Source organism: Brachionichthys hirsutus, chromosome 18 (genome assembly GCF_040956055.1).
Source record: "Brachionichthys hirsutus isolate HB-005 chromosome 18, CSIRO-AGI_Bhir_v1, whole genome shotgun sequence".
In the NCBI taxonomy this organism is placed as follows: domain Eukaryota; kingdom Metazoa; phylum Chordata; class Actinopteri; order Lophiiformes; family Brachionichthyidae; genus Brachionichthys; species Brachionichthys hirsutus.
In genome coordinates, this window is record NC_090914.1 from 5940673 (window position 1) to 5956070 (window position 15398).

Here is a 15398-nt window from a genome sequence, read left to right on the forward strand (position 1 = left end):
CCAGATGCCACGCTCACCTGTCATAGCATCACCTGTTGGGGCCAGGAAGGGATTGAGTGGACGACGTTAACCCTCGGCTCCCCTGTTGTCTCCCCTAGGGCTATTAGCTTTTAGATGCTATAACAGTTTATTCAGTACATCCATGTTTTTAACTGCAAATAATGCCTTAAATAGAAACAGCTTCTGTTTTAAAATTCAGTGTGACATGGACTGATGCATGGAATGCCGGGACTTTGTATAACTACCTCCTGCTTGGGTGGTTTTTCTATCACATGGTTGTTGTTGTTAAATGTTAACATGAAAGCCTGAACGTTCTGCGCCGCCTCCTCTCCGTTGCCGTCTGTTCAGCTTGACTGGTCTGTAATGAGGAGACGGAGCCGTCTCATTTTCAATTAAGCTCAAACACCGAGTCAGTCAGCGGCCCGCCAGTTCAATCACACGAGAAGCAATGTTTATTTTCTCATCACATTTTATTCCAATGCCTCTGAAACAACACAACAGTAGCTGGAGCTGAAGCACTTCTCTGCAGTCTCAAATTCTCAGCTTGGAATAAACGCAGCAGCTTTTCATGAATTCCCACCGCTGCCCTGCATGCTGTTAGTCTGACACGGGCACCTGCCAGCATAGCTTTCATGCCCTCTTATCCGTGCACGCTGACCTTCGCTAACACTCGGATCTGACCTTGTTTAGCAGTAATGGTTTGGCTCTGCTCATTTCCTTCAGCGACCACCTTGGATCATGGTTGTGGGTGTGTGTGTGTGTGTGTGTGCTCTCAAAGTCAAGATCCGATGACCGTCCTTTAGCTCATCCGTGGATAAAATGCTTTGTCTGTGTCTCGTCTTCTCTTCCTACGCAGGTACACGCTGGCCTCACATACATGTTGCTTTAGAGAGCGCAGTCGAGCGCGAGCATCCAGAGAAGTCACTCCTTCTGACTAAATATTTGACCGTTTTGTTTGGATAGTGAGGAGCGCTTTGTCTTTCTCTCTCACGGCGTGCAGGGGATGTTGCTAATAACCTTGTTTTTGCATCAGCTCCCTGTTTCACAGAATGTGCAAGCGCTTGGTTCTCTCTGTGGTCGTGCGCAACATGCTCACACAGAAATCCAATTCGCCTGCCGATTTATGCATCTGATGCAACTCACACTGTGGCTTTACGTCAACCGCCTCTCTGTGAATCGAGGTCAGTGTTGTTTCCTTGCACAATTAAAGGGACACTGTTGCAATCACATCTGGCTTTCATCATCGCTGTGCTGAAATGTCCCTTTCCGAGTACTGGAACGAGACCTTATATGTATTAGATATGCTGACAGAGCTACCGCTCATGAGCAAAGCAGCGATTGGTCCTCAGCTCTGCCACTCAAGCAGCAAATACTCTCCGACTTCCTCTGTCCTCCTTTCCTGGTGCAGGCTGAGGAGGGAGGGGAATGGATCATTTGTGTGTGAGGCGCTGGATTCCCTCAGCCTGCTCCTTACCACCTGTCCTTGACTTACTGTGCACAGACGAGACTGAGTGGAAGCTGTGCTCCTCACTACTCCTCGCTTGTCCTCGGTCGGAGGAGCTCTGATGGGAGGAGGTGCTGGCTCTGGCTGGGATTTGGGATGCTGAACGAGGGACGGGAGGGCCTGTTTGAGCTGGGACAGCAGCTTCAGCAGCAGGGAGAGTACCAGGCCGCCCTCCACTGTTTCCTCAGCTGCCTGCTGGGACTGACCCATGTGCAGAGTTTCAGCGCTCTACCCAACTGTTTACACCAGGTGAGCCAGAGGACTTGGCACACACACACACACACACACACACACAGCATTGATATCACTGACACCAATGTCAAAACTAACAACCCCATCATGTGTTCTTATTGTGACGCCGAAGGATAATTTCAGTCTCTGACATCGACCACGGAAAATGTCTGTGCTGCTAAAAGAGGACGCTTCTCTAATGTAGTTTTATTATGCAGCTCACATGCATTTAGTCATTTTAATATCCAGATTGCCTCGTCCCATTGTGTGTGAGCTAGGCTTTGGCACACTGTGGCACGGCTGCACTTTTATTTCTGCTTAGTAGTGCCTGCAGGAATGTCCCTGATGTCCGACAGAGACTTTACTCCAGCGCTCTGGAATGTGTGACACCCTCCAGAATAAATATGGGAATGACGTATTTCACACGTAACCATGTCTTTTGGTTGTTGTTTTTTTGTGCTTCGCAGATTGCAGAACTCTTCATCGCTGAAAAGAATTGTATCCTTTACTGACAGAGGAGAAGACACACCCCACACTTTTATTTTCAACATTCCTTCGGGATATAAATGTTAGCATTAAGGCTAACTGTAAAACTCGTGTGCTATTTCTGCCTGTATGTAAAGCATTGTCGGGGATGGAAGACCCTTTCCACGCACCATGGATGATGCAGTCATCTTTGTGGAAGGGGACACGTGTGGACGTCTTGGGGTGACTTCGCAATAACCCAGTTGTCCCAGAATGCCGTACACACTGTGTGTAACCCGGGCTGTGTGTCAGCCTCATAAGAGGATTTGTCAGCTCTTATCTCTGCACAGCAGAATGGGAGAGCATTAATTAGCCTGTACCTGCACTGAGTGGTCTATGCATCGCCTCTTCTATGAACTATAGCAGCTTGGGACATGGTGATAATAGGGGGGTGTTGGGTTCCAGGATATATTACCTCCGTGGCTCTTCTCACCATTACTGAAACACTCCAACACTTAACTTGCAGGCTCAGGTTATCTGCCTCTGCAAAGTTCGATCCTTCACCGTCTAGTTTTTATTTTTTTTCAAAGCCGCTCAATTTGCTGAGCTTCACTGCATCAACAGCCATCAGAAGTCTCTCTCTCTCTCTATGGTACGGTTACCAGAATGAGTTGTATTTCAGTGACTGTGAAGCATCGCTCTTAGTAGGTCAGCAGCAGAGAGGAGTAATTCAATAATATTAAAAATATCTGTCCTTTTTCATTATAGTTGGCCTCCATATTTTGTTCAGTCGCTCTGATGAGCACCAGAGGAGCTGAGGCGGCGTTGATGTGGTCTTTGTAATGCGGTCGCCTCGGGAATGAGCTGAAGGGCCGCTGCACTCCGACTGGGAGAGGATGTGGGAACATTTGCGTTTCACACAATTCTCTGATATATCGTAAATTCTTTCTCCTCTGGACGGTTTGTTTGAGCGAGGTGTGGTGGATTGTAACAGCGACAGAGCTTCAACGATGCATTGTTATCAAAGCTGGTCTTATCCTCGACAGGCCTTTGCCCAAAGCCGAAGGCCCTTTTGACTCCTGAGGGTTTGCAGTTCATGGAAAGTTGTTTTGACCTCCTAGATAAAATGACGTAAATCTCAAACAAAGCAATATAAATCCTGGCATGTGCTATATTTTATTTCTAGCGTGCAGTATGGTAATTGGTCATTTTTGATCAGGTGATCTGCAACTCTGCTGGAAATCCCACATTCCTATTGGACGTCGTTTACTTCATGGGTTGCTATTAACAGAGTTATGGAGCACGTGAGGTCAGCTGCGCCTTTGAACGTGGTAGTCAAGGTCTTGTTGCGTTTTGGAGTGCGCTCCGATCGTCATGTCTTTGGAAGGTGAGTGTTTAACTGTGTGTGTGTGTGTGTGTGTGTGTGTGTGTTGAGAGTAAAGTGGAGCATGAGCCCATGTTCCCAGGAGAGAATTGAACAAGGTTCCTATTGTGGTCCAGTCAGGCTAAAAATATCAGACAGAAGCAGCGACCTGACCTTTAATGATGGCTGCTGCCCTAATCCTCCCTCCCAGATGGTTGCCCAAATACTCGCTTCATTCCCCCCGAGACCGCAACCGGCCAGATATACAGAAATATACCTCGGAATAGGTACAAAACATTGAATTTTGGTTTCAAGTCCAGTATAAAAGTAGTACAAAAACCAAAAGACACCCAGAATGGAAAATTCTAGCACGTGAGCGGGACATTTAGTTGAGCAGGGCTGTGTTTATTTTAGCCATTCTTTGCCTCACTAGCCTTTAGATCCACCTGTCAAACATCAGTGGTGTCATTTTACAGCGGTGGAATCTCAGTATGCGGAATACTTATTGACAAAGGCTCTATTTTTATAGATTTCTTTTTATAGAGTCTTTTCACATGATCAAAAAGATTGTGACAAATAGAAAAATAAAAATAGACTGAAACGAATATGGGCTGATTATGTAAGGTCAAGTCAGATGCGTCTGTGGCGTCATTCCGCTTTGAAATTCTACGCAGTGCGTTTGCCCAGAGGCTGAAGAGGTCTGAAAAAACACAACAAGTGGCATTCTGAGCCCGAAGCTGTTTTTAACTTCAACAACAAACTAATCCTGTTGACAATGGAAACTGATCCTTCACCCTTATAAACAGATGGGAAGGCCCTGCAGTTCATTCAGGCTGAGAAAATGCTCTATGAGGTGGCATTGATCGAGCTCACGGCGCTCCACGGCAGCTCAGGCAAGTACTGCTGGCCACAAGCTATCGATGAAAGTCTCGCGCTCTATTGTGTATTTGTGTGTTTAAAATGTCGAGCCCAGGAGAAATGACCTACTTTGACTTTGAATGATTTAAGACAGGAAAGCTTTTCTTTATAATTTCCTTGGAAATTGTCATTTGATGCTAATTGTGGGTAAATTGTAGGCAAAACAATATATATATATATACACATAAATGTACATTTCATTGTGTGTGTGTGAATTACATGCACGTGTGTGTGTGACACTTATATCTACAAACTATATCGATTATAATAGTGTATTTCGGCGGCTCGGTGGCGCAGTGGTAAGCACTGTTGCCTCACAGCGAGATGGTCGCAGGTTCGTCTCCGGCTTGTGGCCATTCTGTGAGGAGTTTGCATGTTCTCCCCGTGTCTGCGTGGGTTCTCTCCGGGTTCTCCGGCTTCCTCCCACCACCAAAGACATGCAGCCTAGGCTGATTGGTGACACTAAAATTGCCCGTAGGTGTGAGTGTGTGTGTGGCTGGTTGTCTGTCTCTGTGTTGCCCTGCGATGAACTGGCGGCTTGTCCAGGGTGTCCCCTGCCTCTCGCCCATTGACTGCTGGGATTGGCTCCAGCCTGGCCCGCGACCCGATAGCGGAATAAGCGGTTAGAAAATGAAAAATGAAATAGTGTATTTCTGTAACATCCTAAGTGCAGCTCTGTTTGCCTCCTACCTGCTGGAGGATTGCGTGACAACACTCAAGGCTGCTCATTCATCACCTGCTGCTATTCCTGACATCTTCCTCTTCCTCTTTCTCGCTGTCTGCAGTGTAGCATGTTGGGCACAATGGAGGAGTTTAGGCAGAAATGCAGCAGAAGACAAACGGCCCGTACTTTATTCATGAAGCCCTGCATGTCGCCGGTGCAACGCTGAAGCCCCTGAATCAGCACTAGCTTCAATTGAATGGACGTCTCCAGGGGCAGATAACACTGCAGCTGCAGCTCTCAGGCTTCCGTTCTTGCCCCTGCGGTTTCTTAAAGTCCATTTTCTCTGTGTTTCCCCCACTGAGCTGATTCAGTTGTCATCTTGAGGTTTTTACAATGATTTCCCAGCACATGGTTATGCCACGGATTCCAAGCCAGAGTCCTTTTCACCACTCTTGCATGTGTGTGGAATGTACAGAATTAAATGAATGTTTGCTGCTCGTCACCCTCGGCGTGCGTGCCTGCGTTTCAGTAGGCGTGGTGAGAGTGTTGTCTAACTACCCCGTCCAATCCGCCTTGCCCTGATATGGGCTCTCGTGACTCCAGAGTCCTCTGTTGGCTCCACTGTTCTGTGCCAGGCGGCCCGATAACCAGATACCGTGTTGGTCTGCAGCCCTGCCCCCGTGCCCTCTGTGCAAAGGACAGCGGGAAGAGAGGAAGAGCTAGACGAGCAGAGAGAAAGGCCGTTGCTTGTTGGCGGGCAGACTGTGATTCCATGCCCTGCGTTTGTGTGACAGGGCCTCAGGAGGAGGCGACGCTGGGCTCTGCAGGATGGTCCACCCCAGAGGAGCTTTCGGAGCAGGCCTCCCAGGCGCAGCACCTCGAACGGCTGGCCCAGCTCTGCATCGTGAGCAAACAGTAGGTAAAGCTGTCCTGCTGCAGCTTCTGTTGTGGCATAACTAATGAGCCATTGCCGCATATGTTCTTAGTTTCCTGGTCCATTAGCTGTGACTTTTTTTTTGGGGGGGGGGGGGGGGCTGTTATCATCATTTTTTCATCCAGTTAAAACACCATGTGTGTGTCATTGGCTGTTTGGTTCTGTTGCATGCAGGCTTTCAGTACCTGACAGGGATGAAGTGAAAACTATGTTGATTCAGTGGTAGGAAAGCAAACAGTACATTTGCATGCTTTTCCGTCATCACTTTTAAAGCACGAACAGCTATTGTAAGCAAAGCGACTAATTTGTTTGACATGCAAAACCTTCACTTTAGTTTTAAGGTCAGACTGAAATAATTTCAAGATAAAAAAAAAGAAAGGTTTTATTTATGCAAGAACTTTTACATTTTCTTTTATTATCGTGCCATAATTATTTGTCACGTGAAAACACTATGACAGCCACTGATGCTCTTACTTTCATACCCATGGCCACTCTCATTATACATTTGTCCTTCCTGAGGCGGAAACGTCTTGAACTAGATTAACTCTCTTAACTCTTTTTAGCGAGATTTGAATTTCCCTGTGGATGTAGAGAAAAGAGAGACCACATTATGTGAGCGTTGCAGGAGGAACACCTTAACTAGATCTTGCAGCTCCTGTTGCAGGAGCACATTGTTAGGCGTTGCAGCATGTACCCATTTTCTGCCTCTGTTGTCATTGTTTGGACTAAACCATTTAGCCTGATTGCCAGACAGGGTAGCAGAGGGTGGATGGGTTGCTTGTCCATGAAGCACACAGTAGTTAAACTTAAATGAGATGGTGCAGATTGTAAACGACTGACTGACATCCAGATGCTTGGCTTTCTGGCCAGGCTGGAATTTCTGGTCTTTTGTGTTTTCCTTCCACACCTCAACCAAAACCCAGTTTTCCCTTCCTGTCAACACAACGTAATAATACTCCCTAAAGCCTTCGGCAGTATTGTAGGAGGTCCTTTGGATCAGTGAAGGGCTTTTCTGCCTTTGCCTATCAGGTATCTCCTGAAAAGAACCTGCTAAAGCAGTGCAAACTGACACCTGCTCATTACTAATTGAGGGGAAGCATGGGTTTTGAACAGCGAAGCTGACATCTCCCACACTAAACAGAGCTTGCTCTACATTCATGAGCACACGTGAGGGCGTGAGGGTGATGAATGTCCTTGGCTGACTTTCTAGGGCAGATATGAGCAGAGCAGCTGGCAGATCCTCAGCGTATCGCGTCAGATTCACCCAGTTCAGCACTAAACAGAGGAGCGGTGGACGGATACAAGCTAGTAAACCGAAGCTGGAAGCGCCATGGATCTCTGTAATGATGAATCGGTCTTCCGTGACAAAGCAGCATGGGTCACCACACCTGATGAAGGCCGGCCGTTGTTGTCTGTTGCTACATCCAAAGAGATCATTCTAGTTTTACAAAATGACTCAACAAATATAAAATATCTCCCTGAGCGCTGCAGAGCGTTGTAAGAATGTTATTTTGTAACGGTGTCCTTCTGCTCTGTTCATTTCTTGCAGACCCCATCTTGCTCTTGAATACAGCGGGAAGGTGTGTAGAATTTAACATCCTCTTTAATCTGTATGCATTAGTGCCACTTTTAGTTCAGTTCCACCACCGCACTCCCATGCATCGACTTCTCAGGCCATCTGTCTGTCCATTTATCGTTCAGGCTGCAAAGATCCACCAGAGGGCCTTCGGTAATGACCATCCCATTACAGCCAAGAGCCTGGAGCTCATGGCCACCGTCTATGCTGAGATAGGCAAGACTGAATATTCAGGTAAACACTCACCGTGGACGACAAACGGGGCTGACCGATGATGAGAATAGCAGTGGGGGGGGGGGGACATCGCTCAGCAGTATGTAATGAAACATTTTAATAGAGTGCTGATGTTAGTGGCAAGAACAAGTTATCTCCTCTGTGCTTTTACAGAGCGAAGGGCTTTATAGCTTTTAAAACCTTACCCTAAGTCTGTTAATTATTGATCGCCTGCAGTTGCGTTGGACACAGGATTGCTTTTATGCAGCGCCAAAGAGAACGGTAGGCTTTGTGGCAGTTGCAGGGCGTTCTTGTAATACAAGGATGCATGCTGAACTAGCATTTAAAGGGGAAACTCTCTGCAAACCGCCAGACTGTGTTTTGGCCTCTGTTCTCTGCTGTCTGTAAAAGACTGGGAGTTCATGGTGCATTCGAGTACAGTAGAAACAATCAGATCAGACTGATCACGACTCACGTTCTGCCATGGTTCTCTGGCTAGACTCCCTGGGTCAGTGTGTGTCTGCGCTGTCCAAACGCTTCGCTGCTGCAGAGTCCATCAGAGACTCATCCGTCAACTGTCTTCCACATTCCCAGCGGGAGACACACTCAGAGGTGCGCCACAGAAAGGACAGCCACCCCCCACAGGATGACCTATCAAAACCTAAGGTCAGCGGCACAACTGCAGACATGTAGCAGCTTCAAAACACCTGCGCTTTCCAGCTGTACCTGAGATTTACTTGTTGTGAGTGCAGGTAAGCAACGGAAAAGCCCCCACCTCCATTCTGAAGAGGCGCATCTATGGGTCAGACACAGAGCCCAGCCACAGACGGAAAGGTGAACGGAGGGTTCGCTTCAGGGAGCCAGAGACGACGGTGCACGGTGAGAACGCACATGTTTTGATCAGCCCGCAAGCGACCACATCTGTTTGCACAACAGCCGCGAACAAGAGGGCTCTAAATCCAGTGATTTACTGTCTGCTAATGAATTGTGCATGCATATAAGTCACAGTGGAGTGTGTTGCAGGGAGATAGTGGAGTGTTTGAGGGCAGAAGCAGCCGGTCGCTGCAACTCAACGCTGAGGCTGTCTTTTTATTTGATTGACTGGCCTCTCTCCCGTTGGTTTCACAGGCATTCCTTACTCTGACTGTTTAGGTGGTGAGTCTTTCTGAATGAAATGCTGAGGATGTGCAAGACTGAATAACAACTCTGCACTTTATTTGGAAGAGGTCTACTAGTTTTACGTGTGGAGAAGCACTGAGAAACGGGGGTTTGTTGTTTGGTTCAGCACTTCTGATTGAGTTTGTTGCCTCTCACGACCACGTTTTGACGCCGCACTGTGTAAATGTGAGCACCTGAACTCCGCCGTAACTTATTTCTTGAGGTCTTCGTTCAGTCAAAAGCAATGAGGGAGAACAGTGCATGTGAAATGCTCATTTGCTAGTCAAAATGATGAAAACCTTCCCTCGTGTTTTGTGTTTCCAGCCTATGAGACGGCACCGTCCCGCCCCCACCTCGCCCTGTTCACCTGCCTCTTCCTGCTGATGTCATTCCTCGGCGTGGCGATGTACTGCACAGGCCGCCGGCGCCCACAGAGGTTGTGTGAGGAGCTTGAGTCTGCTCTGGCTGTCTACCTGCTGCACGTGAAGCAGCTCCTGTGGGGCTGCTGGATATGGGTCACCATGCAGTGATGGAGACCAACCACAGGAGGCGACAGGGAACTTTCCTTATTTTTCCAGACTCCTCTTTTTTCCCTGCATCTGTTGAAGCCTCAGTCTAACAACTCCTCGGCCATTTGACAATGCTCTGTTCACTGTTTGTTGAAACTCTCACAGTGAAAGGGAAAAATGTATACTCACAGAAATGTGTAGCCTCCATGTATGTGCAGTCAATGGAGCTTCAAAATTTGTTCCTCAATATCTCGGTTGATTATAGACCGATGTTCATAGGGTGGGGATCTCTATCTTACCTGAATTTCATCCGGATCGGATGCGGATTGCGGATACTGTCGCGATCCGGATTTTTCCATTTACTTGTAATGGAGGTTTTGTGGGGGGTTTTTTGCATTTAATTCACTCACCAAAAATCACAGTCATAAAGGGGTCCAATATGCACTATCATGAAAAATGTCCTCTGGATCTAATCCAGAATGAGGTCAGGAAAACAGATTAAATTTGAACACTGAAAACAAATCAAATCAGTGAAGCATGTCAGATGGCACTGACTTTTACTTTTCATGGTTGGTGTATAAAGATACCAAGAACAATTTAGAACCTTCTGATGATGATCCATGTGGACGGTGCAATCTTGTAACCTTGATGTTGGCATATACGGTAACACTCACTTAATCAAAACAAGCATTTTATTTTTGGGCGAATGTTATGGAATGCACTTTTTTGTTCAACTGTCCCTGAGTTGTGCTCGCTGGATATGACAGGGGCGGGGGGGGGATGGACGACTAAAAAACTGAAAGCACCTCTTTCTTTGCTGATTGTCCTCAGCTGATCCCACGGGAAAGAGGTCATGGATTCTTTGTCCTTATCTATTGTTGATACTATACTCAAACTGAATGAATGTTACTGCTCCTGACAGTGTTAACGCTTTATAATCTCTTGAATCACACAAATTAGCCTTTGTGGTAAATGTTATGTATCCTTCCTCAATGTATATCTGAATTTATGGAATTATTTACCTTTAAATTCTGGAAAATGTATTTGGATTTTTTTTGTGAATTACCTATAGTGAATTACCTATAGCGATGAGGCCAAACAGAAATGTAACACACATCACATCGTTTCCAGTAAAACATTGTTCTTTATATAACAGGTTTCAGGGAAATCAAAAGCAAATAACTTTGGAGGTTTCATATTTGAGTTTCAAAGCAATATATGGCTAGTAAGGCCTGTGTGGAAGAAAGAAATCATCTCCAGTCTGTGCTGTCAAACAAAACTGTCATTGGCAATAAAACCACCCCCAGAGGACATGTGTGTGTGCACATTTAGGTTTGAGGCTGCGTTTCGCAGCTGTCCAAACATTTATGGTCACTTTGAAAGAAGTGCCTTTATGGAGGGTTTTCTTAGTTCCTACTCTTTTATGATTTCAGTGGTCTTGAATAAAACTGTCATTGCCTATCAAAGCCAAGCAGGTGGTTTGCTTTTCTCGTGTGATCTCTGAAAGTGAGTGTGTGTGTGTGTGTGTGTGTGTGTGTGTGTGTGTGTGTGTGGGTGTGTGTGTGCGTGTGTGTGATGTGGGTAAAACAGGCCGGTAGATGCATGCAGGTTCATTGGTGTGTCTTTTCACAGTAATGCAGTCTGTTGCTTTGAAGCCTTTGAAAACGGTGAGAGGCTTGAATTGCTATTGCAGATGGCACAATGTTGTTGTTGTTTTTTACCTAGCAGAGATTCCTACTGGCTGACGGTACATAAACATTCTGAACATGAGTACACAGTTCATTCATTTCTATATAAGACCTTTTGCAAGTTGATAAAAAAAAATATGAATGCACTGCTAAATCACGCAAGTTGCTTTGCTGCAGCATGAAAAGCATTCCTTACCTACCGGAAAGAGGCCTACTTTAGGAACGCCTGTATTGGTGCATAAAAGAAAAAATCAATTTACATCTTACATCAAAATAATATCACTTAAAGAAATTCCATGCGGGTGCATGCAGACTTTTCACAAAAACATCAGCCAATCTGTTCAAGACATTAATACTGTGTTGAGATGAAAAATATCGAAGGTATAATTCCATTAAATAGCTTTTATATTATCTGAGCTGAGGTATGAATGTTTATATTAAAGAGGAATGCACTGAATAAAGTCTATAAAGGACTCTTGGGAGACTTTTTCAGTTGAAATCAGAAGAACAAAGCGGGTTCCATTCAATCCGTGGAGACAAAAGCGAATGATTTTTGATTGTCTACATAGGCAAACGTTGGTTTTATTGATGGCGGGTGGGAGGACTGGTGTGTGTGTGTGTTTGTGTCCTCTGGTTTCTAGATCAGGCCAGTCTTGAGGTCAGAGCTGCAGCGCGAGGAGCGACCCAGAAGCAGGTCCTTCTCGTGGATCAGGCTGTCCAGCAGGTCCTCCTGTCTGTAGTTGTGGTACACCTTCAGGAAGGCCATCACCGCAATGCCCAGCCAGGTGAGCCAGGCAGCCCACAGGCCAAACTGCCAGAGGAGAACCAGTCAGATTGGAGACTTTTCTTAAACGCTCTGGATGATATTAACAATAAAGCAGTCTCACCTGAGCGATAGCAAACTGGTCGTAAAAGGCCGAGTTGTCAAGGCCGAGTTCCAGATCGGTGTCCTGCAGGTCCTCACAGCTGAGACAACATGCATAGGATGGCATTTAATCATCAGGATTTAAGATCCCGAGAAGGTGAGTTGATGCGGTTGTAGCTCACCTGCTGGGCATGCTCCCCCCCTCCGTGATGGAGTCGCACCACATGTTGAATCCCACACTGACGAGGGTGCTCGACAGGAAGACCGTGAACACCACCAGGGAGCTGATCAGCAGGTTGAGGAAGGCGTTGAAAGTGGAGCTGCAGATACGGATAAGACATTGTGAATCCGGCACTGAAGGAGGCCAAAGTCATTTTGTACAGTGACATGTAGGCACAAGGCCAAGCCAATCACATCATCATGCCAATGAGCACAGCTTCCTTCCTGGGATAGAAATACTTCATGTCAGCCACAGCGTGTTGTTTATTTTGAATCAGTACAAGGATATTCTGTCTTTATATTTATTATAAAGGATTGCATTTAATATTTCCTGTCTATGGGTGGGTTCTACTACCTTATTTATTTACATCAGATATATATTCTATATGTCTCTATTAGATTAAAGCGTATATATATATATGTGAGATGCCATTTCCGTTGCGCTTCTGCGCGTCTCACGGTGCCGGTACGGTGGAATGAGCGCTTTTAAAATGTCACTCACTCGTCGTGTCCTTTGCACAGAAAGAAGAGCAGCCTCCATGCCTGCACTGCGGACAGAATGAGGGACGCTATCCCGACAAAGGTGATGAAGCTGCAGGAGGACTCGGCTCCCCACTCCTCCACGATAAAGCGCTGCTTCGACACAGTGATGTTCTCGTTTTGCCACATCCCCCGCGTGAAGAGCAGACATTTCCCCCCGAAATCCTCCGTGTTCTCCGACAGGGGTACAACAGCGATGAAACCGAGGACGAAGGCTAAAAAATAAAGGATGCACTGAGCGAAAATTAAATTATCCAGTGCCATTTTTCTCTGTCTTCGCTCTTCTACTCTCTGCGAGAAACGGCGGCTGCGCAGTGGAGCAAGAGACGCGCGTAAAGGCGCAGCATCCGACGTGCAGGATGAGGCCTTCGGGACATCCTGCGACTTTCACTGGTGCTCCCAGTGACATCGGTTAATTATGAATTAAATATTAAGCTTTCATATATTTAATGACTTCTCTTCTAAAACGTAACGACAGTTTGCATAAATGGCACAGGTGGTTTGTGCATCAATATATCATTTCCCTAAAGTTCAGCCATGTGACTAATTTATCATTTTAGTAAAAATGCAATAGAGTTGTACCATAATTTTGGAGGCTATGACATAATACAACTCTACAATAACTGTTTTATTGTGAAAATAATGTTTGAGTACTTTGATAAATGTTGAGATTCCCAACACTTTTTAACATTTCAAAAAGGTTGATGTTGCTTTAATCAGTATGTTCTTTGCATCTCAATATAAATTGTTCCTCTTGGAAAACAATAAATGTTTAGGCACCCCTGCAATCGTCACACCTTTCCTGTACAAACTGACCCCGGCCCTCCATCAGAGAAGGGAAAAGTTATGTGGCCCTAACAGGAAAAAGGTTTGGGGAATCCTGCTCTTCTGGATCTGGATCTGGATTCAACCACAGACAGTGTTGCATCATGGGTAGTTCATGCCTTGGTATTCTTATTATTTTACATTATGTTGGGAAAGTGTTGAAAAGAAATTCTGTCTTGGCATGAGACAGAATTCTGGTATGTTATAGGCAAACATGGGAGATCACATGAGAGGAAATGGGATTAATGTTTCCTCAAGGTAAAAACTGCTAGGGTGCAACTTCAATTACACACACACGCACACTCACACACACACATACACACACGTAAGGTGTGCCCTCACAAATGAGAGTAATGGTTTGTTTATACATGGTGACAGTCCTTAAAGAAGGGCAGGTAGCTGTCAGTGCCATCTGGCATGCTTCACTGAGCCCATCTGGTGAGCTGGTCAAGGTGTCTTTCAACCTCAGAGCCCCAGTGCCGGTCACAGCGTCCTCTAGTGGACAGACGATCATCGCCTCTATCTGCAGTCAATTTATTCAAAACAAAATGTTCAGATGGAAATGCTTTCTGTTAATTATCTAAAAAAAAACAAAAATTATGTTATTTACATGTGTTTTTATGTGACAAAGTGAAGAGTTTCTCGAGAGACTATTATTGTGTGATATTGCATCAGAAACATAAAGCTGTGTAGCCTCACCCCGTGAGACACCGATGCAACACGGGGGCAAGTATTAATGAAAGCTTTCCAGAGATCAGACGACTATATTTGTACACAGCAGCAGCATTTTGCCTCCTCTCCTTGATTCACATGATTTATGTGCCATTTCGATGCAGCACAGCAGCCGGATTTCCATGATGTTATCAGATCTCACATTAGTCTGAGATGTGTTCATGTTCATGTGTGGCTGAACCTTGATTTTACTCTCACTTTGGCTTTTACCATCATTAGTTACAGTTACCGAAACAAATCATACTCTTGTTTTCTGTGCTAAATCATTTTGCGGTTTAAACCTTCTTGTCTCAGCTTGTGAAACCTTGTGTTTAACTAACAGACGAATCGTAGCACAGAATAGCAAAAAAAAAAAAAGAGAACTTTGTAAGGTGGTGAGGAATGGCCTGATGAGATCACCCTTCCACACATCCACGTGCATAACTCCAAATCACTCTTTTAAATAATACAGCATGTGTGGGCTTCTGTTCAGGGGCACCCGGGGGAGACCCAGCACAGAACTATGTCAAGCTGAAATGTGTGTTAAGTTATTCAAACCCAGAGCAAGCAAGGAAGGGAGGGAGCTAACCCATGTGCAGTCCCTGCGCTGTGCAAACACAGGGACCAACGGTTAGCATAAAGCAATGGGAGGTCATCCATTTTTCATGAGGTGAGATTGCAGCAAAGCTATTTCTTTTTTTTTTATGTGAAGGATTATATTCAAGGACACACCACTAGATTTCAAAGGAATGAATCTGCATCTTTGCAACACATGAGCAGATGATAAAATGTTCACTGTCATTTTAATCAGCAAAATATTAAATTCATGCCAATCTATAATCGCTGAGAAATCCATTATTGAGTGAATGTTTCTGATCCGTGGAGCAACAGTGGAAGGACATTGCAGGACAATATCACTCCGTGCGAAAAGATGTTGACGGAAGCAGTGGGAGCCGTAATCTGAACTGGTGATTGAGGAGGAGGAGGACGAGGAGGAGACAGATCGAGTCAAGGT

General features: G+C 45.6%; 1 protein-coding gene across 1 annotated transcript; it reads right to left on the reverse strand.

Annotated features, from left to right (window-relative positions):
- Window positions 1-11860: 11860 nt before the first annotated feature.
- Window positions 11861-13177, reverse strand: LOC137908010 (transmembrane protein 179-like). The gene is made up of 4 exons (XM_068752373.1): window positions 12810-13177; window positions 12271-12408; window positions 12111-12189; window positions 11861-12034 (listed from the first exon to the last, which is right to left on the reverse strand). Exons 1-4 carry the CDS (start codon window positions 13109-13111, stop codon window positions 11861-11863), a joined length of 693 nt encoding a protein of 230 aa, XP_068608474.1. The 5' UTR covers window positions 13112-13177.
- Window positions 13178-15398: the final 2221 nt, after the last annotated feature.

Excerpts from the sequence above, each read along its gene's own strand:
- LOC137908010 (XM_068752373.1), bottom strand. The coding sequence starts at position 13,111 with ATGGCACTGGATAATTTAATTTTCGCTCAGTGCATCCTTTATTTTTTA. Across the intron at positions 12,409-12,809 it reads CTGTGCAAAGGACACGACGA|CTCCACTTTCAACGCCTTCC; the intron begins GTGAGTGACATT and ends CCGTATCTGCAG. Across the intron at positions 12,035-12,110 it reads ACCAGTTTGCTATCGCTCAG|TTTGGCCTGTGGGCTGCCTG; the intron begins GTGAGACTGCTT and ends CTCCTCTGGCAG.